The 25,494-nt window shown below is 47.6% G+C and overlaps 1 protein-coding gene across 1 annotated transcript in view; it reads right to left on the bottom strand.

The window, feature by feature from the left end:
- wdr27 (WD repeat domain 27) overlaps window positions 1-25,494 on the bottom strand; it is a 178,281-nt gene that overhangs the window by 145,882 nt on the left and 6,905 nt on the right. The window contains exons 10-13 of the mRNA XM_065002587.1: window positions 19,866-19,948; window positions 19,337-19,401; window positions 13,268-13,389; window positions 10,981-11,054 (exon numbers count right to left, since the gene is read on the bottom strand). Coding sequence (XP_064858659.1) covers window positions 10,981-11,054; window positions 13,268-13,389; window positions 19,337-19,401; window positions 19,866-19,948 — 344 coding nt within the window. The remainder of the gene's footprint in view (window positions 1-10,980; window positions 11,055-13,267; window positions 13,390-19,336; window positions 19,402-19,865; window positions 19,949-25,494) is intronic.

Below are 25,494 nucleotides of genomic sequence, written 5' to 3'. Positions count from 1 at the left end.
TGTTCTACACGTCCTCCCCATTAACCGAAACAGTACGTGTGTGTGTGTGTGTGGCGTGAAACAGTGTTCCACACGTCCTCCCCATTAACCGAAACAGTACGTGTGTGTGTGGCATGAAACAGTGTTCCACACGTCCTCCCCATTAACCGAAACAGTACATGTGTGTGTGTGTGTGGCGTGAAACAGTGTTCCACACGTCCTCCCCATTAACCGAAACAGTACATGTGTGTGTGTGTGGCGTGAAACAGTGTTCCACACGTCCTCCCCATTAACCGAAACAGTACATGTGTGTGTGTGTGTGTGGCGTGAAACAGTGTTCCACACGTCCTCCCCATTAACCGAAACAGTACATGTGTGTGTGGCGTGAAACAGTGTTCTACACGTCCTCCCCATTAACCGAAACAGTGCGTGTGTGTGTGGCGTGAAACAGTGTTCCACACGTCCTCCCCATTAACCGAAACAGTACGTGTGTGTGTGTGTGTGGCGTGAAACAGTGTTCTACACGTCCTCCCCATTAACCGAAACAGTACGTGTGTGTGTGGCGTGAAACAGTGTTCCACACGTCCTCCCCATTAACCCAAACAGTACATGTGTGTGTGGCGTGAAACAGTGTTCCACACGTCCTCCCCATTAACCGAAACAGTACATGTGTGTGTGTGTGTGTGGCGTGAAACAGTGTTCCACACGTCCTCCCCATTAACCGAAACAGTACATGTGTGTGTGGCGTGAAACAGTGTTCTACACGTCCTCCCCATTAACCGAAACAGTGCGTGTGTGTGTGGCGTGAAACAGTGTTCCACACGTCCTCCCCATTAACCGAAACAGTACGTGTGTGTGTGTGTGTGGCGTGAAACAGTGTTCCACACGTCCTCCCCTTTAACCGAAACAGTACATGTGTGTGTGTGTGTGGCGTGAAACAGTGTTCTACACGTCCTCCCCATTAACCGAAACAGCACGTGTGTGTGTGTGTGTGGCGTGAAACAGTGTTCCACACGTCCTCCCCATTAACCGAAACAGTACGTGTGTGTGTGGCGTGAAACAGTGTTCTACACGTCCTCCCCATTAACCGAAACAGTACGTGTGTGTGTGGCGTGAAACAGTGTTCCACACGTCCTCCCCATTAACCGAAACAGTACGTGTGTGTGTGTGTGTGTGTGTGTGTGTGTGTGTGTGTGTGAGACAGTGTTCCACACGTCCTCCCCATTAACCGAAACAGTACGTGTGTGTGTGTGTGTGTGTGTGTGTGTGTGTGTGTGTGTGTGTGTGTGTGAAACAGTGTTCCACACGTCCTCCCCATTAACCGAAACAGTACATGTGTGTGTGTGGCGTGAAACAGTGTTCCACATGTCCTCCCCATTAGACGGGGAATACAGAGGAAAATGGCAGAATCATAGCCTACGTGCCTGTCTACCTAAGTGCCTGCCTACGTGCCTGTCTACCTAAGTGCCTGCCTGCGTGCCTGTCTACCTAAGTGCCTGCCTGCATACCTAAGTGCCTTGCTGCGTGCCTGTCTACCTAAGTGCCTGCCTACGTGCCGGTCTACCTAAGTGCTGCATGCGTGCCTGTCTACCTAAGTGCCTGCCTACGTGCCTGTCTACCTAAGTGCCTGCCTGCGTGCCTGTCTACCTAAGTGCCTGCCTGCGTGCCTGTCTACCTAAGTGCCTGCCTGCGTGCCTGTCTACCTAAGTGCCTGCCTGCGTGCCTGTCTACCTAAGTGCCTGCCTGCGTGTCTGTCTACCTAAGTGCCTGCCTGCGTGCCTGTCTACCTAAGTGCCTGCCTGCCTGCGCGCCTGTCTACCTAAGTGCCTGCCTACGTGCTGCCTGCGTGCCTGTCTACCTGCGTGCCTGCCTGCGTGCCTGTCTACCTAAGTGCCTGCCTGCGTGCCTGTCTACCTGCGTTCCTGCCTTCGTGCCTGTCTACCTAAGTGCCTGCCTGCGTGCCTGTCTACCTAAGTGCCTGCCTGCGTGCCTGTCTACCTAAGTGCCTGCCTACGTGCCTGTCTACCTAAGTGCCTGCCTGCGTGCCTGTCTACCTAAGTGCCTGCCTGCCTGCGTGCCTGTCTACCTAAGTGCCTGCCTACGTGCCTGTCTACCTGCGTGCCTGCCTGCGTGCCTGTCTACCTGCGTGCCTGCCTGCCTGCGTGCCTGTCTACCTGCGTGCCTGCCTGCCTGCGTGCCTGTCTACCTAAGTGCCTGCCTGCGTGCCTGTCTACCTAAGTGCCTGCCTGCGTGCCTGTCTACCTAAGTGCCTGCCTGTGTGCCTGTCTACCTAAGTGCCTGCCTGCGTGCCTGTCTACCTAAGTGCCTGCCTGCGTGCCTGTCTACCTAAGTGCCTGCCTGCGTGCCTGTCTACCTAAGTGCCTGCCTGCGTGTCTGTCTACCTGCGTGCCTGCCTGCGTGCCTTTCTACCTAAGTGCCTGCCTGCGCTCCTGTCTACCTAAGTGCCTGCCTACGTGCCTGCCTAAGTGCCTGCCTGCGTGCCTGTCTACCTAAGTGCCTGTCTACCTAAGTGCCTGCCTGCCTGCGTGCCTGTCTACCTAAGTGCCTGCCTGCGTGCCTGTCTACCTGCGTGCCTGCCTGCGTGCCTGTCTACCTGGGTGCCTGCCTGCGTGCCTGTCTACCTAAGTGCCTGCCTGCGTGCCTGTCTACCTAAGTGCCTGCCTGCGTGTCTGTCTACCTAAGTGCCCGCCTGCGTGCCTGTCTACCTAAGTGCCTGCCTGCGCGCCTGTCTACCTAAGTGCCTGCCTGCGCGCCTGTCTACCTAAGTGCCTGCCTACGTGCCTGCGTGCGTGCCTGTCTACCTAAGTGCCTGCCTGCCTGCGTGCCTGTCTACCTGCGTGCCTGCCTGCCTGCGTGCCTGTCTACCTAAGTGCCTGCCTGCGTGCCTGTCTACCTAAGTGCCTGTCTACCTAAGTGCCTGCCTGCGTGCCTGTCTACCTAAGTGCCTGCCTGTGTGCCTGTCTACCTAAGTGCCTGCCTACGTGCCTGTCTACCTAAGTGCCTGCCTGCGTGCCTGTCTACCTAAGTGCCTGACTGCGTGCCTGTCTACCTAAGTGCCTGCCTGCGTGCCTGTCTACCTAAGTGCCTGCCTACGTGCCTGTCTACCTAAGTGCCTGCCTGCGTGCCTGTATACCTAAGTGCCTGCCTGCGTGCCTGTCTACCTAAGTGCCTGCCTGCGTGCCTGTCTACCTAAGTGCCTGCCTGCGTGCCTGTCTACCTAAGTGCCTGCCTGCGCGCCTGTCTACCTAAGTGCCTGCCTACGTGCCTGCCTGCGTGCCTGTCTACCTGCGTGCCTGCCTGCCTGCGTGCCTGTCTACCTGCGTGCCTGCCTGCCTGCGTGCCTGTCTACCTAAGTGCCTGCCTGCCTGCGTGCCTGTCTACCTAAGTGCCTGCCTGCGTGCCTGTCTACCAAAGTGCCTGCCTACGTGCCTGTCTACCTAAGTGCCTGCCTGCGTGCCTGTCTACCTAAGTGCCTGCCTGCGTGCCTGTCTACCTAAGTGCCTGCCTGCGTGCCTGTCTACCTAAGTGCCTGCCTGCATGCCTGTCTACCTAAGTGCCTGCCTGCGTGCCTGTCTACCTAAGTGCCTGACTGCGTGCCTGTCTACCTGCGTGCCTGCCTGCCTGCGCGCCTGTCTACCTAAGTGCCTGCCTACGTGCCTGCCTGCCTGCCTGTCTACCTAAGTGCCTGTCTACCTAAGTGCCTGCCTGCGTGCCTGTCTACCTAAGTGCCTGCCTGCGTGCCTGTCTACCTAAGTGCCTTCCTGCGTGCCTGTCTACCTAAGTGCCTGCCTACGTGCCTGTCTACCTAAGGGCCTGCCTGCGTGCCTGTCTACCTAAGTGCCTGCCTGCGTGCCTGTCTACCTAAGTGCCTGCCTGCGTGCCTGTCTACCTAAGTGCCTGCCTGCGTGCCTGTCTACCTAAGTGCCTGCCTGCGTGTCTGTCTACCTAAGTGCCTGCCTGCGTGCCTTTCTACCTAAGTGCCTGCCTGCGCTCCTGTCTACCTAAGTGCCTGCCTACGTGCCTGCCTGCGTGCCTGTCTACCTGCGTGCCTGCCTGCCTGCGTGCCTGTCTACCTAAGTGCCTGCCTGCCTGCGTGCCTGTCTACCTGCGTGCCTGCCTGCCTGCGTGCCTGTCTACCTAAGTGCCTGCCTGCGTGCCTGTCTACCTGCGTGCCTGCCTGCGTGCCTGTCTACCTGCGTGCCTGCCTGCGTGCCTGTCTACCTAAGTGCCTGCCTGCGTGCCTGTCTACCTAAGTGCCTGCCTGCGTGTCTGTCTACCTAAGTGCCTGCCTGCGTGCCTTTCTACCTAAGTGCCTGCCTGCGCTCCTGTCTACCTAAGTGCCTGCCTACGTGCCTGCCTGCGTGCCTGTCTACCTGCGTGCCTGCCTGCCTGCGTGCCTGTCTACCTAAGTGCCTGCCTGCCTGCGTGCCTGTCTACCTAAGTGCCTGCCTGCCTGCGTGCCTGTCTACCTAAGTGCCTGCCTGCGTGCCTGTCTACCTGCGTGCCTGCCTGCGTGCCTGTCTACCTGCGTGCCTGCCTGCGTGCCTGTCTACCTGCGTGCCTGCCTGCGTGCCTGTCTACCTAAGTGCCTGCCTGCGTGCCTGTCTACCTAAGTGCCTGCCTGCGTGTCTGTCTACCTAAGTGCCTGACTGCGTGCCTGTCTACCTAAGTGCCTGCCTGCGCGCCTGTCTACCTAAGTGCCTGCCTACGTGCCTGCCTGCGTGCCTGTCTACCTAAGTGCCTGCCTGCCTGCGTGCCTGTCTACCTGCGTGCCTGCCTGCGTGCCTGTCTACCTAAGTGCCTGCCTGCGTGCCTGTCTACCTAAGTGCCTGCCTACGTGCCTGTCTAACTAAGTGCCTGCCTACGTGCCTGTCTACCTAAGTGCCTGCCTGCGTGCCTAAGTGCCTGCCTGCATGCCTGTCTACCTAAGTGCCTGCCTGCGTGCCTGTCTACCTAAGTGCCTGCCTGCATGCCTGTCTACCTAAGTGCCTGCCTGCGTGCCTGTCTACCTAAGTGCCTGCCTACGTGCCTGTCTACCTGCGTGCCTGCCTGCGTGCCTGTCTACCTAAGTGCCTGCCTGCATACCTAAGTGCCTTCCTGCGTGCCTGTCTACCTAAGTGCCTGCCTACGTGCCGGTCTACCTAAGTGCTGCCTGCGTGCCTGTCTACCTAAGTGCCTGCCTGCGTGCCTGTCTACCTAAGTGCCTGCCTGCGTGCCTGTCTACCTAAGTGCCTGCCTACGTGCCTGTCTAACTAAGTGCCTGCCTACGTGCCTGTCTACCTAAGTGCCTGCCTGCGTGCCTGTCTACCTAAGTGCCTGCCTGCGTGCCTGTCTACCTAAGTGCCTGCCTGCGTGCCTGTCTACCTAAGTGCCTGCCTGCATGCCTGTCTACCTAAGTGCCTGCCTGCGTGCCTGTCTACCTAAGTGCCTGCCTGCGTGCCTGTCTACCTAAGTGCCTGCCTGCGTGCCTGTCTACCTAAGTGCCTGCCTGCGTGCCTGTCTACCTAAGTGCCTGCCTGCGTGCCTGTCTACCTAAGTGCCTGCCTGCGTGCCTGTCTACCTAAGTGCCTGCCTGCGTGCCTGTCTACCTAAGTGCCTGCCTGTGCGCCTGTCTACCTAAGTGCCTGCCTGCGCGCCTGTCTACCTAAGTGCCTGCCTGCGCGCCTGTCTACCTAAGTGCCTGCCTACGTGCCTGCCTGCGTGCCTGTCTACCTAAGTGCCTGCCTGCGTGCCTGTCTACCTAAGTGCCTGCCTACGTGCCTGCCTGCGTGCCTGTCTACCTAAGTGCCTGCCTGCGTGCCTGTCTACCTAAGTGCAAGCCTGCCTGCGTGCCTGTCTACCTAAGTGCCTGCCTGTGTGCCTGTCTCCCTAAGTGCCTGCCTGCGTGCCTGTCTACCTAAGTGCCTGCCTGCCTGTCTACCTAAGTGCCAGCCTGCCTGCCTTCATGCAAGCGTGCGTGCCTGCGTGTATTCACCGCAAACTCCTTGTGTTTGTATTCTCCATGGTATATATAGTATATGTATAATCAAAACAGCAAATGGCCATGAATTACGGGAATCCTAGGAAAGTTTTCTACTGGGGTTGAGCACGGTGTAGGCCGAGCCACACACACACACACACTCTGGGGAGCCATGTTCTTTAACAGTAGATTTCTGCACTAACTGTGTGTAATGGCAGTGTGTAAAACAGTCTCTCTCTCTGTGTGTGTGTGTGTGTGTGTAGAACTAACTGTCTGTAGTGGCAGTGTGTAAAACAGTCTGTGCTACTGTCTCTCAACAGAGTAGAGCCAGAGCCTCCAGGGTCTAATTATACACCACAGATCTGTCACTTTATCTACTGAACAAGACATGATCTCACTGTATCTACTGATCAAGACACGACCTCACTGTATCTATTGAACAAGACACGGCCTCACTATATCTACTGAACAAGACATGGCCTCACTGTATCTACTGAACAAGACATGGCCTCACTGTATCTACTGAACAAGACATGACCTCACTGTATCTACTGAACAAGACATGGCCTCACTGTATCTACTGAACAAGACATGGCCTCACTGTATCTACTGAACAAGACATGGCCTCACTGTATCTACTGAACAAGGCATGACCTCACCACCTATTGATTACAATGTGGGAGGCAACCCCGTCTGTTTAGAGCATGGGTGTCAGGGGTGTCAAACTCATTCCATGGAGGGCCTAGACAACCAGGTGAAGGGAGATCTATACTAATTAGTGACCATAATTCATCAATCAAGTACAAAGGAGGAGTGGAAACCTGCAGAGACTCTGCCCTCCGTGGAATAAGTTTGACACATCAGGTCTAGAGAGTCTAGAACCTATCCATCTACAGTACTATAAGCTTTTAACATAATAATATCAAATGCCATTTAGCAGACACTTTTATTCAAAGCAACTTACAGACAAATGCGTACATTTTTTGTCACTTATACTCCCTCTCCGGCCTTTAGGTCATCAGGCTGCTGATTATCCTGCACACCTGTCACCATCGTCCCACGCACCTTCGCCTCATGACACTCACCTGGACTCCATCACCTCCTTGATTATCTTCTCTATATCTGTCACTCCCCTTGGTTCTTTCCTCAGGGGTTATTGACTCTGTTTTCATGTCGGTGCGTTGTTTGTGTTGTGTTTATTGTTTTATTTAATTATTAAAACACTCACTCCCTGAACTTGCTTCCCGACTCTCAGCGCACTCGTTACATTTTTACATACGGGTGTGTAATGAATACTCAGGGAGAAAAGGTGTAGATTCACTCGCAGAGCGCGGCAGATGTTTATTAAGGCAATGGTCAAACACAGGTAGGCAGTCAAAAACAAAAAATACCTCACAACCATACAAACAGAAAAAACTGAACTTAATAGGGAGCTGATGAGACCAGGTGAGAAACCAACACAGGTGAAATCAATGAACAAAAATGAACGCTACGTTCCAGAACACAAAGAAACAGGGCTACGTTCAAGAACACAAAGAAAAAGAACACAATGTTGACTAAGAAAAGAAAAAGCAGAACCTTAGAGTGCCCCCAGGCTGGTTCGACGGTCGGGGACCCAGGACCGGTCTTCAGGCCCATAACCTTCCCAGTCCACTAGGGAGTGGATGCGACCTCTCAGGTGTTTGAAATCACGAATGGCCCTTATGGCGTAGGCAGGTTCCCCTCTGACGTCCAACATTGGGGGTGCACTGCGGGTTGAGACTGGAGGATGAAGAGGACTGTAGGTGACTGGTTTTAACAGAGACACAAGGAAGGACGAGGAGATGTTGCACTGACGGGGTAACAGGAGGCAGTATGTGACATGGTTGATGCAATGAGTTATCTTGAAGGGACCAATGAAGCGAGGACAGACCTTTTTGCTGGGGAGGTGGAGCCGGTTGTCTCTGGTAGAGAGCCACACACACTGTCCGGGGTGAAAGAGTGGCGTAGGCCGGTGAGCAGTCTCCCATACCCGCTCACTACGCCGAAACCAGTCGTTCAACAGCTGGGACAGTACCAGGCTCAGCCTCCCAGAGAAACATGGGGGGTTGGTAACCAAGGACACACTCAAACGGAGTAAGGTGGAGGGATGAGTGCATGAGTAAGTTCTGAGCGTATTCGGCCCAGGCCATACACCGACTCCAGTCGTGTGGAGAGGCAGAACATCGTTGGCGGAGGTACTTCCCTATTTCTTGGTTCAGGCGTTCCGTCTGCCCGTTGGTCTGAGGATGGTACCCGGAGGAGAGGCTGAGGGCGACCCCCAGTCGGTCGCAGAAGGCTTGCCACACCCGGGAGACAAACTGGGGCCTGCAGTCAGAGACGATGTACTCCGGAATCCCATACAGACGGAACACCTGCTGGAACATACACTCCGCCAATTCCATGGCGTTAGGTAGATGAGGTAGAGGAACCAGACAACACATTTTTGAAAAATAGTCTACTATGAAAAGGATGGTGGTGTTACCAGAGGATTCAGGAAAGTCTGGGATGAAGTCTACAGCTATGTGGGACCAAGGTCTGTGAGGGATTGGCAAAGGTTGAAGCTTCCCGGAAGGGAGATGACGAGGGCTTTAGGTTTGGGCGCAGACAGGACATGAGAGTACGTAATCCCTTACGTCGGATGCCATTGAGGACCACCAGAACTTCCGGGCTAGAAGTTTGGTGGTTCGTGTAATGTCCGGATGTCCTGACCCCAAGGACGTGTGACATCATTGCATCAGTTGGAGTCTAACAGCTGCTGGTACGTAACTCTTCCCAGCTGGTGTCTCAGGAGGAGCCGGGTCAGAGGTTAGGGCTTTTTGTATGGAAGAGTGAACATCGCACTGTACCGGTCCCATAATGCATGAGGAAGGAGGAATGGGTGTAGGGTCTGAGTTACTGGTCGGAAGGTCAAACTGTCGGGAGAGAGCATCAGCTTTTACGTTTTTCTTTCCAGGGATGTAACTTTTTAAAATGGTATATTTTTATTATTTTACCCCTTTTTTCTCCCCAATTTTGTGGTATCCAATTGGTAGTAGTTACAGGCTTGTCTCATTGCCGCAACTCCCGTACGGACTCAGGAGAGGCGAAGGTCGAGAGCCATGCGTCCTTCGAAACACAACCCAACCAAGCCGCACTGCTTCTTGACACTATGCTCATCCAACCCGGAACCCAGCCGCACCAATGTGTCGGAGGAAACACCGTACACCTGGCGAACTGGTCAGCGGGCACTGCGCCCGGCCCGACACAGGAGTCGCTAGTGCGCGATGAGACAAGGATATCCCTGCCGGCCAAACCCTCCCCAACCCGAACGACGCTGGGCCAATTGTGCGCCGCCCCATGAGCCTCCTGGTCGCGGCCGGCTGCGACAGAGCCTGCGCTCGAACCCAGAATCTCTGGTGACACAGCTAGCACTGCGATGTGCCTTAGACCACTGCGCCATCCGGGAGTCCAGGGATGAAATTAACATGAAAATGGAAGCGTGTGAAGAAGAGAGCCCAGCGGGCTTGTCTGGAGTTTAAACTCTTGGCCCCTCTGATATATTCCAGATTACGATGATTTGTTAGGACGAGAAAGGGATGTTGTACGCCCTCCAACCAGTGGTGCCACTCCTCAAGGGCCAGCTTGATGGTGAGGAGTTCTCTGTTTCCCACATCGTAATTCCTCTCAGCGGGGGAGAAGAAGGCACAGGGATGTGATTTGGGAGGTGTTCCCACCCGCTGAGAGAGTATGGCTCCTACTCCTACTTCGGAGGCATCCACCTCCAGGGTGAAAGGAAGGGTCGGATCAGGTTGGTGAAGGACAGGAGCTGAGGTGAAGAGGCGTTTCAAGTTGTTGAACGCAGTCAGGGCGGTATCAAAAATGAAAGACAGGGCTATGCTCCAGAACACAAAGAAACAGGCCTACATTCAAGAACACAAAGAAAATAAACACAAGGTTGACAAAGAAAAGAAAAGCAGAACCTTACAGGGTGACCCTGGGAATCGAACCCACAACCCTGGAAGTGGAAGTGCCATGCTCTACCAACTGAGTCGTACAAAGTTCATCTATAATAAGTGATAATGGTATCAATGAAGTCAACTCTGTTTGTGCAATCTGAGGAACTGAGATCAAAGTTTTTCTCAAATAATGCATCTACATCACTAGTAGTATAATTTCAGTGAACCACACAACATATATTCCTTTTTGTACAATTCTGTATTAGCCTGATGACCCATCCACATTGCTCCAGCCAAACACCACTTCCATTAACGTTTCTTCTGTGGAGCAACCAATAGAGCAGTGGAATTAAATTCAGGATGAGTCGTCAGGCAAACTCTGTATGTGCAATACACAGGAACTGAGAGGAATCTAATAATGTATGTTTCATGGGTATCCACTGATATGCAGAGGTAGAAAACATGTCTGTCCAGAAGTTTGACCATCCCATCTGTTATGCAGAGGTAGATAATGTAATAATTCCATCCTGCCAACTATATTTTCAGATAATGATGATCAGTAGCTCTAGTCTATGCGGCTGCAATTAGCCAGGGGAAGAAGTTACAGTATCTCTAGTAATAATAGATGTAGAATCCCACTATGCAACATGATATAGTTTAAGGGAGGTGACCTGTAGCCAAACTAAGCAGTGGACATGCCAATCATAAAAGAAAACCACGGACCGGTAAATCCTTTTAATAATATATATGTCTACAGTAATACTGTTATATGCCATTTAGTAGACACTTTTATCCAAGTGAGTGCATATTTTACACATGTATTTTAGCATATGTGACCCCAATGGAAACCTAACCCACAAACCCTGCTGTTGCTAGCACTACACTCTGACCCATACTGAACCACAAACTCAAATTCATTCAACAGTGGTTCTTGGGTAACACTGTGTGGGCTATAACATGTGGTTGTGTGCATTAGTGTGTTTATGTGTGAAGGGGCAAGCCCAGTGTTTGTGTGTGTGTGTGTGTGTGGGGGGTAAACTGGGAGGGTTGCTACTTGCTGCTGACCTGTTTTTGTGGGAGGTTTAGGACCCTTCTTTTTCAACTCAGCGTTGAGAGGAGATTCAGGCATCAGAGGGGCACTAAAAGGAGGAAGAGGGAAAAAACTAAATTGCTCCTTGGCTACTGGAAATAAAAAAGCTGTGTGTGTGTTGCATTTTCCAATGGATGGTTATGGATGAATAACCCCCACCACCCACTTTCTCAGCAGTATGATACTGTTGAATCATCACAAAACTACACAGTATAAAAGGTTCAGAATAGGTCTTTAAGATGGTAATAGCAGAGAGACCAGGAGGGGATGGAGGTTGAGCGTAGGGGGGCACAGTCAGCTGTAAAGTAAAGTACCGGAACACACACACAGGCTGGGTGGTACCAGTCGGGTGCCCTGGCATGCGTCTGCATTAGAGGAACAGACACACACGATGGCAATGGAGAAACCCTGTAAAGTAAAGTACCCCTACCCACGTACTCACACAATGCGTGCCAGTCGGTTGCCCTGGCATGCATCTGCGTGAGAGGGAGAACAAGCCTCAGTGCTGTTTCTCTATCCTGCTACTCTTTTATGAGTAAACGTGTCCAATTACACTGAGCTAATGGTGCCAACACACCTCAAGCAGCAACCAGTTTAGTGAATGAGGTTTGAACCACCATAGATACACAAGTTATTGGTTTGAACCAATGTGCGTACAGGGCCCAACCGTATAACTTTCTGTTTAACCCTGCAAAACCATCCATACATGCCATGGTTACATAATTGTGAAATGTACATGTTATTTTTCACAGTGCTGTAAGGTCAAGCTGAAGACAGTTTGCTGTCAAAACTTTGGTTGTTAATTGTATGGCATCAGTGCAATAGTGTCCAACTACGTATTTCTCTTTGTAAAGTCTTGGCCAAACATGAGCTCAGACATTCTTTACAGTTCACACTTTATTCATTACAGATTACACGGTTTTTGATGCACAGAGACTCATTTGTTAGAGATGTTCACATGGTTCGTACAGACAGTGGCAAGTCAAATTCAAGGACTTCCAAGTACTTTTTCAAGCACTAATATTTATTTTCAAGGACCATCAATTTGTAATAGTTCCTATTATGCCATTGTTTCTAGTCGCCACCGGGTGCCAGTATATCGCCACAACCTCATGAAAAAAAAAAGTACTATTCATCACTACCTTACAAGTTCTACTCAATAAAACGTGTTCCACTACTTATTTACTACATACATGAGCGGCACGTCAGTACTGATGATGTTGACTGATTTCCTTATATGAACTGTAACTCAGTAAAATCTTTGAAATTGTTGCATGATGCGTTTATATTTTTGTTCAGTGTACATGATAATAATATTACATTGTCTTTATATTTTACTAAATTGTTGGTCCCACAGGCTGTCCCAACACATAATGACACAAAAGTGAATTCTGACATTAAAAGGCACTTAGTTAGTTAAAATGTTGCATTCTATACCCATATGAAGAGAAACAAGTTATTTAGGTATTTGATAACAAAAAATGATCTCATGAGACCCTATTTAAATTTTAGGGGACCCCACATGGGTCAAGGACCCCAAGTTTGGGAACCACTGTACTACTAACCTCTCCCTGCTTGCTTCAATGCTTCCTCTCTCTGTGCATCTCTTTTGCCTCCTTCATTGCAGCCTGACTCATCACTGTCTATCTCACTACTCTCAGTAAAGAAAATGTATTTTGTTATGAGAACTTATAGTAGCCCATATTTTGATTATAGCTAACTTAATTTCAGTCAACTTCCGCTGCTAAGGTCAGGCTCCGTTCAATGTTAGCTTCTAACTTCATCCTTCTAGCCAGCTAGTTAAAGCTAGCTACCTGGTTAATAACCTTGAGCTACCTGGCTAGCTAGACATCTGACTGAAATATCAGCAACTATTTACCAGTTGTACACTCATTCTCCGAGAGTCAGGTTTTTTTTGTTTGGGGGATGCTATAGATGTGACGTTTGGCGCCTAATCAGTCATTTCTGTAAAACTCGATATTCTGCCTGAAAACGAATTAGCAAGACCAATACGTTTTTGTAATATATTTGATCATTTTCTGTTCTACTCTCTTTTTAATTCAAGTACATTTTAAGTATCAGCTTGAGTACATTTCTGATTTTCAAGGTATCCAGTACTTGGATTTAAGAGTGCCAAATTCAAGCACTTTAAGCACCTCACGCACCTAGTGCGAACCCTGTGTCCACTATACAGATATAGCCTCCACCCCAAACAGGGTCTTCCCCAGAAGGTAACAGAAGTACACACAAACAAACACAAACCTGGGCATGACGGAGAGCCCCTCCAGGTGCTGACAGAGGCTGTCCACGGACCCTGACCCCAGCAGTCTCACCTCCAATACAGACACCAGGGCCTCAAATAGAGAGGTCACCACAAAGATCATCTGGAGGAGGGGGAGAGAGAAAATTAAATTATGTGAGTACTGTACTGTGACTGAACCCTTTTACTCTGTGAGGGGCATAGGTCATTGACAAATGTACTGTATGAGAAGTACTATATATTAGTGGTGTGAACATTTAAACACTTAAACGAAATTGGGATCCTTAACGTTAACAGGCTGACTACACCACTCGCGTTGCAAAATAAATTTAGAAATCTATATTATTCAATTATCGCACCCACTGCTCGCGCGTGTCTGCGTTATTAGTAAGGGCTAAAATAGAAGTCAGTTCTATTTGTGACGCAGATCGCGCTGCAAGTCCTGCTTCTCCCATCTCTTCATTGGTTTATAGAAGCAGGTACCCACGTGCCATCTCATCATTGGTTATACCTACGTGGATGAGTGATAGACGAACAAGGTTAATGGCGGTAATGCACCTAATTTATGAAAGTTGCCAATTGCAATATAAAGTCAAGAGAAGAAAAAACCTAGAAGGAGGAGAGATGACAAGAAATTATTCGGTTGACCGTTTTATGTGTGGATTCATTTTCGGACTAGAGGACCTTGTGCATTTCAGGTAAAATAACAACTCAATGTTTATATCCCAGGACAAATTAGCTAGCAACAGCAAGCTAGCTAAATAGGACAAATTAGCTAGCAAGTGCAAGCTATCTAGCTAAATTTCCATAAATGTTTCATGCTTTTCGACCTGTCCCCAAAGTAATTGGTTCAGAGTTTGTTTTGATATTTTAACCTGCGTGTCGTGATCGTGTTTGGTGTGGGGGTAAAAAATAATAATAATGTACGATGGCGCACGCGGCAGGCGGTTTGGGTTCCGTGTTAACGTTAAGAAAAGTAAACAGAAAGTAAACAGCATAGTGGGTCAATTTCCACAACAACTAAGAGCGCTGAAGCACGAAGCGAGCCCCGTGCACATGCACAGATAAAAAATCAAATGTTATTTGTCACATGCGCCGAATACAACAGGAATTACAGTGAAATGCTTACTTACAAGCAAGCCCTTAACCAACAATGCAGATTTAAGAAAAAAATAAAAATGGATAACAAATAATTAAGGAGCAACAATAAAATAACAGCAGTGAGGCTATATACAGTAGGTTCTGGTACAGAGTCAACGTGTGGGGGCACCGGTTAGTCGAGGTAATTTAGGAAATATGTACATGTAGGTAAAGTGACTATGCATGGAAAATAAACAGAGAGTAGTTGCAGTGTAAAAATGGGGGTTGGGGTGGGACAATGCAAATAGTCAGGGTAGCCATTTGATTAACTGTTCAAGAGTCTTATGGCTTGGGGGTAAAACCTGTTAAGAAGCCTTTTTGGCGCTCCGGTACCGCTTGCCGTGCGGTAGCAGAGAGAACAGTCTATGACTGGGGTGGCTGGAGCCCTTGGCAATTTTTTGGGCCAACCTCTGACACCGCCTGGTATAAAGGTCCTGGATGGCAGGAAGCTTGTTCCCAGTGATGTACTGGGCCGTACATACTACCCTCTGTAGTGCCTTGCGATCGGAGGCCGAGCAGTTGCCATACCAGGCGGTGATTTAACCAGTCAGGATGCTCTCGATGGTGCAGCTGTGGAACTTTTTGAGGATCTGAGGACCCATGCCAAATCTTTTCAGTCTCCTGAGGGGGAATGGGCGTTGTCGTGCGCTCTTCATGACTGTCTTGGTGTGTTTGGACCATGATAGGTTATTGGTGATGTGGACATCAAGGAACTTGAAGCTCTCAACCTGCTCCACAACAGCCCCATCGATGTGGGTGTGCTCGGAACTCCTTTTTCTGTAGTCCACAATCATCTCCTTTGTCTTGATCACGTTGAGGGAGAGGTTGTTATCCTGGCAACACACTGTCAGGTCTCTGAACTCCCTATCGGCTGTCTCATTGTTGTCTGTGATCAGGCTGTTGTGTCCTCTGCAGACTTAATGATGGTGTTGGAGTTGTGCTTGGCCATGCAATCATGGATGAACAGGGAATACAGGAGCGTACTGAGCACACAACCCTGAGGGGCCCCTGTGTTGAGGATCAGTGGCAGATGTGTTGTTACCTACACTTACCACCTGGGGGCGGCCCATCAGGAAGTCCAGGATCCAGTTGCAGAGGGAGGTGTTTAGTCCCAGGATCCTTAGCTTAGTGATGAGCTTTGAGGGCACTATGGTGTTGAACGCTGAGCTGTAGTCAATGAATAGCATTAAGCATCTCCCGTCCAAAATTAAATCTAGAATAGGCTTCCTATTTCGCAACATCCTTCACTCATGCTGCCAAACATACCCTAGCAAAACTGATTGTCCTACCGAACTCTTGACTTCGACGATGTACTTTACAAAATAGCCTCCAACACTCTACTCAGCAAATTGGATGCTGTCTATCACAGTGCCATCCGTTTTGTCACCAAAGCCCCATATACTACCCACCACTGCGACCTGTATGCTCTCGTTGGCTGGCCCTCGCTTCATATCCGTCGCCAAACCCACTGGCTCCAGGTCATCTATAAGTCGTTGCAGCCTTATCTCAACTGGTCACCATAGCAGCACCCACCCGCAGCACACGCCCCAGCAGGTATATTTCACTGGTCACCCCCAAAGCCAATTCCTTCTTCGGCCGCCATTCCTTGCAGTTCTCTGCTGCCAATGACTGGAACGAACTGCAAAAATCACTGAAGCTGGAGACTCATATCTCCCTCACTAGCTTTAAGCACCAGCTGTCAGAGCAGCTCACAGATCATTGCACCTGTACATAGCCGATCTGTAAATAGCCCATCCAACTACCTCATCACCATATTGTTATTTATTTTGCTCCTTTGCACCCCAGTATTGCGACTTGCACACTCATCTTCTGCACATCTATCAACCCAGTGTTTAATTTGCCATACTGTAATAATTTCGCCACTATGGCCTATTTATTGCCTCACCCCCTTATCCTACCTCATTTGCACACACTGCATATATTTCTCTATTGTATTATTGACTGTATGTTTGTTTATTCCATGTGTAACTCTGTGTTGTTGTTTGTGTCGCACTGCTTTGCTTTATCTTGGCCAGGTCGCAGTTGTAAATCAGAACTTGTTCTCAACTAGCCTACCTGGTTAAATAAAAATAGCATTCTCACATAGGTGATCCTTTTGTCAAGGTGGGAAAGGGCAACAGATCATCTGTGGATCTGTCGGGGCAGTATGCAAATTGGAGTTGGTCTAGGCTTTCTGGGATAATGGTGTTGATGTGAGCCATGACCAGCCTTTCAAAGCACTTCATGGCTACAGACGTGAGTGCTACGGGTCGGTAGTCATTTAGGTAGGTTACCTTGGTGTTCTTGGGCACATGGACTATGGTGGTCTGCTTGAAACATGTTGGTATTACAGACTCGGTCAGGGACAGGTTGAAAATGTCAGTGAAGACACTTGCCAATTGGTCAGCGCATGCTCGGAGGAAACATCCTGGTAATCCATCTGGCCTTGTGAATGTTGACCTGTTTAAAGGTCCTACTCACATCGGCTACGGAGAGCGTGATCACACAGTCGTCCGGAACAGCTGATGCTCTCACGCACGCTTCAGTGTTGCTTGCTTCGAAGCAAACATAGAAGTTATTTAGCTCGTCTGGTAAGCTCGTGTCACTGGGCAGCTCGCGGCTGTGCTCTACTTTGTAGTCCATAATAGTTTGCAAGCTACTGTGTGTGACCGAAGTGTTGCATCGCGCTCATCTCAGTATCCTAGCTTATTCATTGTTGATAGGTCCTGCTTTACTGAAGTTGTGAGACATTGAATGGCAAGAAATTGCGAGATACGGCATTTGATTGCAGATAGAAAGGCCTAGCGCACAGTTCTGACTATCTCTGCCAGGTGACCGACCTGCCTATACTGTGCCTCTCCCTCTTTTTCCATCCCTCGCTAGCTCTCAAAGAAAGATGTGAGTGTTTGTGTTCTCAGAAGTGCGGCAACTGATCAGTATCCTCCATTCCAAAACTACTGAATCTTAAGAGAATATTGATACTCAGAAATGGGAGTCGACACCAGAGTTGACTCCCATTCCTGAGTGTCAATATTCTCTGAAGATTCCGTATTTTTAAGTTGAGTTGAGGAATCAATTCTTCACCACTACGTCATCGTCGTTAACAGTTGGGAAAAAATACAGAGAAAGGCAAGCGACAGGAGCGGGTGCTGTATGGCAATACTTTTTTTTCTACTGTGTTATTGACTTGTTTATTGTTTACTCCATGTGTAAATGTGTTGTCTGTTCACACTGCTATGCTTTATCTTGGCCAGGTCGCAGTTGCAAATGAGAACTTGTTCTCAACTAGCCTACCTGGTTAAATAAAGGTGAAATAAAAAATAAAAAAAATAAAAAAAGAAGTTAAATGAAAAGGAAATGCAAACTTTGTGAAGTGGAATTTAGGTACAGTAATGGTAGTACAGGTGCAATGCTTAACCATCTGAAAGGGACGTACCGTGAGACCTAAACTGTTGCTGGCATCGACGCAGCTGTATTGTGAATTCCCATTTTATACATTTTTCTTATCGCTTTAACGGAAAACAGATTTGAAAAATAACTGCAGTTTAAACGTTAAGAAAACATTTCCATTTGTCACATCCCTACTATATATGTAGTAAATCAAGTCAAAGTGGTATGAGAAGGGACATTTCCAAACAAGTCAGGGATGTATAGCCAGGGATCCACACTATAGAGGCGACAATCTTTTTGTCACACCCTGATCTGTTTCACCTGTCTTTGTGATTGTCTCCACCCCCTTCCAGGTGTCGTCCATGTTCCCCATTATCTCCTGTGTATTTATACCTGTGTTCTCTGTTTGTTTGTTGCCAGTTCGTCTTGTTTGTCAACCAGCGTTTTTGTGTCCTGCTTTTCCCAGTCTCTCTTTTTCTCTCCCTCCTGGTTTTGACCAATCTGCCTGCCCCTGCCTGCCTGGCCACTCTGCCTGCCCCTGACCCTGCCTGCCGACCTGTACCTTTGCCCCAACTCTGGATTATTGACCTCTGCCTACCCTGACCCTGCCTGCCGTCTGCTACCGTTGCCCCTGCCTGCCTTGACCTGTCTATGGCCTGCCCCTGTTGGATTATTTGGGCGTCAGGTAGCCTAGTGGTTAGAGCGTTGGGCCAGTAACCGAAAAGTTTATAGATCTCATCCCCGAGTTGACATTCTGCCCCTGAGCAAGGCAGTTAACCCACTGTTCCTAGGCCGTCATTGTAAATAAAAATGTGTTCTTAACTGACTTGCCTAGTTAAATAAATGTTATTAAAATAAATACAATTAAACCATTGTTAATTGACGTTGTCTGCATCTGGGTCATAACTGATTTTTTTATGTAGAGGACAGAGCTGTACTGCTCACTATCTTATCTAGCTCTGAGAGGACCTGTGTGTTTTATTCCTCCACCATTCTGTCCAATTCCCATACCTCTGAGTATTTTCCACACCTCTTGGAAGCTGCTCATTTTTCATAATAATATATATTTTTTTACAACTGACATTTTACTCCATACAAAAAAATATTTCTAAAAAATACACTGTTTTCAAACTTTTGTTCCCTATACTTAATTTTGAGCGTCTTAGAGACTTCACATATAAAAATACTGTAGGTTCAGTGTAACTATGCAATTAGCAGTTTATGGTTTCACGAGACTAGGACTATGGGAGATGTTAAGGCTTTACAAGGGTTGCCTGTGGTTTGCATCCAGGAGGAAAGTGAGTTTTTCTGTTATGAATGAGAGGCAATTATGTGTTACAGTGTAAGCTAGGCCTAATTTCAGGGAATTACACCCGTGTCTGTCTGCCTCCCCCTCCGTCTTGCTTTTGTCCTAAATTCCTATTCAGTGAAGTGAAACAATAGTGAAGCAGGTCTAATAGTGATTTACTCACACTGTTATTCAGTCATTGGGACATGGCCCATGACAACAGTGAAGCAGGTCTCAATGGTGATTTACTTACACTGTTATCCAGTCCTTGGGACATGGCCCATGATCCAGCCATGGTTATGCTCAAGTTGGGGTGGTCTGTAAGAGAGACAGAGTGGGATAATAGCTAACAAATAATAAGGGTGGAATACAAATGTATGCTGAAGGGTAAAACCAGAAATCTCAGGGACTTATCTGACACCATGGTCTATGTAGGTGAGGCAAACACACACACCTATCTCCACTAACTCTTATCATACACATGGGCATATGTCGGTGAAACACACACACATCTCCACTAACTCTTATCATACACATGGTCTATGTCGGTGAGACACACACACACACACACCTATCATACACATGGGCATATGTCAGTGAGACACACTATACTGGATCCCATAATAAATACAAATACTGTCATAACTCATGTACAGTATACAGTGCATGGTGTTATTCTTATTCATCTTCCAAGCTGTTCTTCCCCTTTCCCCATAAGATCGACACATCATTCATTCTCTCTCACACACACACAGAAACACACACAGAGGGCAGTAGCATACCTCTGAAAAGTAGTGTCATGTGGAGCTCAGAGGTGCCCAGGTCAACCAGGTAGAGGCCATCAGAGCTTCCCATCCACACCCAGCTGTTATCAATACAGGTGGCATAGGGAGAGAACCTTATGCCATATGGAAAAACACTTATACACACACACACACACACAGCAGAGGGGCACAGGAAGAGAACCATGTGGAAAACGCTGTTACACATTATTCCTTTGATTCAGTAGATTGTCTTCTCTTCAATGTCACCCCACACTAAAGAGGAGAAGACAATGTAACCCCACACTAAAGAGGAGAAGACAATGTAACCCCACACTAAAGAGGAGAAGACAATGTAACCCCACACTAAAGAGGAGAAGACAATGTAACCCCACACTAAAGAGAAGACAATGTAACCCCACACTAAAGAGGAGAAGACAATGTAACCCCACACTAAAGAGGAGAAGACAATGTAACCCCAAAGAGGAGATGACACTAAAAAGAGGAGAAGACAATGTAACCCCACACTAAAGAGGAGAAGACAATGTAACCCCACACTAAAGAGGAGAAGACAATGTAACCCCACACTAAAGAGGAGAAGACAATGTAACCCCACACTAAAGAGGAGAAGACAATGTAACCCCACACTAAAGAGGAGAAGACAATGACAATAAAGAGGAGAAGACAATGTAACCCCACACTAAAGAGGAGAAGACAATGTAACCCCACACTAAAGAGGAGATGACAATGTAACCCCACACTAAAGAGGAGAAGACAATGTAACCCCACACTAAAGAGGAGAAGACAATGTAACCCCACACTAAAGAGGAGACAATGTAACCCCACACTAAAGAGAGAAGACAATGTAACCCCACACTAAAGAGAAGACAATGTAACCCCACACTAAAGAGGAGAAGACAATGTAACCCCACACTAAAGAGGAGAAGACAATGTAACCCCACACTAAAGAGGAGAAGACAATGTAACCCCACACTAAAGAGGAGAAGACAATGTAACCCCACACTAAAGAGATGACAATGAACCCCACACTAAAGACAATGTAACCCCACACTAAAGAGGAGAAGACAATGTAACCCCACACTAAAGAGGAGATGACAATGTAACCCCACACTAAAGAGGAGAAGACAATGTAACCCCACACTAAAGAGGAGAAGACAATGTAACCCCACACTAAAGAGGAGAAGACAATGTAACCCCACACTAAAGAGGAGAAGACAATGTAACCCCACACTAAAGAGGAGAAGACAATGTAACCCCACACTAAAGAGGAGAAGACAATGTAACCCCACACTAAAGAGGAGAAGACAATGTAACCCCACACTAAAGAGGAGAAGACAATGTAACCCCACACTAAAGAGGAGAAGACAATGTAACCCCACACTAAAGAGGAGAACCCCACACTAAGATGATCAATGTAACCCCACACTAAAGACAATGTAACCCCACACTAAAGAGGAGAAGACAATGTAACCCCACACTAAAGAGGAGATGACAATGTAACCCCACACTAAAGAGGAGAAGACAATGTAACCCCACACTAAAGAGGAGAAGACAATGTAACCCCACACTAAAGAGGAGATGACAATGTAACCCCACACTAAAGAGGAGAAGACAATGTAACCCCACACTAAAGAGGAGAAGACAATGTAACCCCACACTAAAGAGGAGAAGACAATGTAACCCCACACTAAAGAGGAGAAGACAATGTAACCCCACACTAAAGAGGAGATGACAATGTAACCCCACACTAAAGAGGAGAAGACAATGTAACCCCACACTAAAGAGGAGATGAGACAACTGTAACCCCCCACACTAAAGAGGAGAACAATGTAACCCCACACTAAAGAGGAGAATGACAATGTAACCCAATGACAATGTAACCCCACACTAAAGAGGAGATGACAATGTAACCCCACACTAAAGAGGAGATGACAATGTAACCCCACACTAAAGAGGAGAAGACAATGTAACCCCACACTAAAGAGGAGAAGACAATGTAACCCCACACTAAAGAGGAGAAGACAATGTAACCCCACACTAAAGAGGAGATGACAATGTAACCCCACACTAAAGAGGAGATGACAATGTAACCCCACACTAAAGAGGAGATGACAATGTAACCCCACACTAAAGAGGAGATGACAATGTAACCCCACACTAAAGAGGAGATGACAATGTAACCCCACACTAAAGAGGAGATGACAATGTAACCCCACACTAAAGAGGAGAAGACAATGTCACCCCACACTAAAGAGGAGATGACAATGTAACCCCACACTAAAGAGGAGATACTGTAACCCCGCACTACAGAGGAAAATACAATGTAACCCCACACTAAAGAGGAGAAGACAATGTAACCCCACACTAAAGAGATGACAATGTAACCCCACACTAAAGAGGAGAAGACAATGTAACCCCACACTAAAGAGGAGATGACAATGTAACACCGCACTACAGAGGAGATGACAATGTAACCCCACACTAAAGAGGAGATGACAATGTAACCCCACACTAAAGAGGAGATGTCAATGTAACCCCACACTAAAGAGGAGATGACAATGTAACCCCACACTAAAGAGGAGATGACAATGTAACCCCACACTAAAGAGGAGAAGACAATGTCACCCCACACTAAAGAGGAGATGACAATGTAACCCCACACTAAAGAGGAGATACTGTAACCCCACACTACAGAGGACAATACAATGTAACCCCGCACTACAGAGGACAATACAATGTAACCCCACACTAAAGAGGAGATGACAATGTAACCCCACACTAAAGAGGAGATGACAATGTAACCCCACACTAAAGAAAGACAGTGTGGCCGGCAACTGGTGAGATGGCAAGGCGCACACACACACAACCAACTGGGAGCATTGTGTTTGAGCCAAGTCTGAATTTTCCCCTGGTTTAATGCTGCATACAGAGCCTTCGGAAAGTATTCAGACCCCTTGACTTTTTCCACATTTTGTTACGTTACTGCCTTATTCTAAAATGGATTAAATAAATTAAAAAGTCAGCAATCTACACACAATACCCCATAATAATGAAACGAAAACAGTTTATGTATAAAATATAAAAAACAGAAATCCAATATTTACATAAGTATTCAGACCCTTTGCTATGAGACTCGAAATTGAGCTCAAGTTCATCCTGTTTCCATGAATCATCCTTGAGATGTTTCTACAACTTAATTGGAGTCCACCTGTGGTAAATTCAATTGATTGGACATGATTTAGAAAGGCACACACCTGTCTATATAAGGTCCCATAGTTGACAGTGCATGTCAGAGCAAAAACCAAGCCATGAGGCCGAGGGGATTGTCCGTATAGCTCTGAGACAGGATTGTGTCGAGGCACCGATTTGGGGAAGGCTACCAAAAAATGTCTGCAGCATAGAAGATCCCCAAGAACACAGTGGCCTCCATCAGTCTTAAATGGAAGAAGTCTGGAACCACCAAGACTCTTCCTAGAGCTGGCCGCCCAGTCCAAACTGAGCAATCGGGGGAGAAGGGCCTTGTTCAGGGAGGTGACCAAGAACCCGATGGTCACTCTGACAGAGCTCCAGAGTTCCTTACAGAAGGACAACCATCTCTGCAACACTCCACCAACCAGGCCTTTATAGTAGACTGGCCAGACAGAAGCCACTCCTCAGTAAAAGGCACATGACAACCCGCTTGGAGTTTGCCAAAAGACACATTAAGACTCTCAGACCATGAGAAACAAAATTCTCTGGGTCGATAAAACCTGAAAATAGCAGTGCAGCAACGCTCCCCATCCAACCTGACAGAGCTTGAGAGGATCTGCAGAGAAAAATGGGGGAAAACTCCCCAAATACGGGTGTGCCCAGCTTGTAGAGTCATACCCAAGAAGACGCTGCTAAAAGTGCTTCAACAAAGTACTGAGTAAAAGTTCTGAATACTTATGTAAATGTGATATTTCAGTTTTTTTATTTGTAATAAATGTGCAAAAATGTATAAAAACATGTTTTTGCTTTGTCATTATGGGGTATTGTGTGTAGAGTGATGAGGGGAAAAAACGTAATACATTTTAGAATAAGGCTGTAACGTTACAAAATATGGAAAAAGTCAAGGGGTCTGAATATTTTCCGAAGGTACTGTATGTACATCATAAGGTAGAAACCAGATAACTATAGCCATCTCACGCTGTAGAATAAATAAGACAGGGTGGCAGAGGAGAGGAGACAGGAAGAGGGAGAGGAGGCTCTTCAACCAACAACGAACGTGTCCAACATAGTCCACTGTTTAGTAGTAAAATCCATGCCTTGTCTCGACAAATAAACTTGTACTGTAGTAGGAAATAACAAACCATGATTGACTAGGCCTATAAGTCTGTGATACAAGTTGTGTCTCTATAACTGCTAAAACATTTATTTGTATATACTGATATGGTAGCCTGGTCTCAGATTGTCACCTCCTATGGTCACTGTCATGCCTTCATGAGTTAGCTGTACAGATGGTTATGTATACTGACATGAGTTGGCTATATAGCACAAACCAATCTGGGACCCGGCTTCTGTTGTGACACACTGCATAGCTTTGATGCCTACTCTAAGACTCCTTGTGATGGACATATCAAAGTCAGAGTCTTGTGCCCTGAGAGTCCTGACCATTCTATACTAATCACCCAGGCACCCTATGGCCTACAGCTGCACGTGCACCCCTTATGCATCCCAGGCTTTGCATAGTGTCTACAGTACTTCACCATGGCAACAAGTGCTGATTGGACAGCCTGAGACTGTTAACGGCACTTTAACTAGCCTTTAATAGGAAGTGTCCTGCTATCGCTGTGGAAACACCACTCTGACACCCCAACATACCCTGTTAGTCACTACCAATAAAGACATGAACACCTGCAAGGCTGGAGAAATGTAAATGGCGACGTTATATATTTACATTTATGATATCATATTTTCCTGGATCACTCAAAACTCCTGGTCTGTGGAAATAATGACGAATCAAGCACTCTCTACATGACCTGGGGAAACAGGCCTAGTAGACTGTAATAAAGACCAGTGGTTCCCAACCAGAGGTACTTGGCCTATCCACAGGGGTACTTGAAAAGAATCATTAGACCATAGGCCTACTGGTAAAGTCTAATCAAATCAAATCAAATATTTGTCACATGCTTCGTAAACAACAGGTGTAGACTAACAGTGAAATGATTATGGGCTATTCCCAACAATGCAAAGAGGAAAAAAGAGAAGTTATAGAAAAATAATAACACAAAGAATAAATACACAATGAGTAATGATATATACACACGAGATACCAGAACCGATTCATTGTGCAGGGGTACGAGGTAATTTGGTAGATATGTACAGTACCAGTCAAAAGTTTGGACACACACCTACTCATTCAAATAGCCCTTACAAAGCCTGGAGGTGTGTATTGTGTCATTGTCCTGTTGAAAAACAAATGATAGTCCCACTAAGCGCAAACCAGATGGGATGGGATGGCATATCACTACAGAATGCTGTGGTAGCCATGCTGGTTAAGTGTGCCTTGAAATCAAAATAAATCACAGACAGTGTCACCAACAAAGCACCCCCACACAATCACACTTCCTCCTCCATGCTTCATGGTGGGAACCACACATGCAGAGAT

Source organism: Oncorhynchus nerka, linkage group LG16, assembly GCF_034236695.1.
Source record: "Oncorhynchus nerka isolate Pitt River linkage group LG16, Oner_Uvic_2.0, whole genome shotgun sequence".
Classification (NCBI taxonomy): domain Eukaryota; kingdom Metazoa; phylum Chordata; class Actinopteri; order Salmoniformes; family Salmonidae; genus Oncorhynchus; species Oncorhynchus nerka.
The sequence above is the reverse complement of the archived record's forward strand: the minus strand, read 5'-3'. Positions and strand labels throughout refer to the sequence as shown.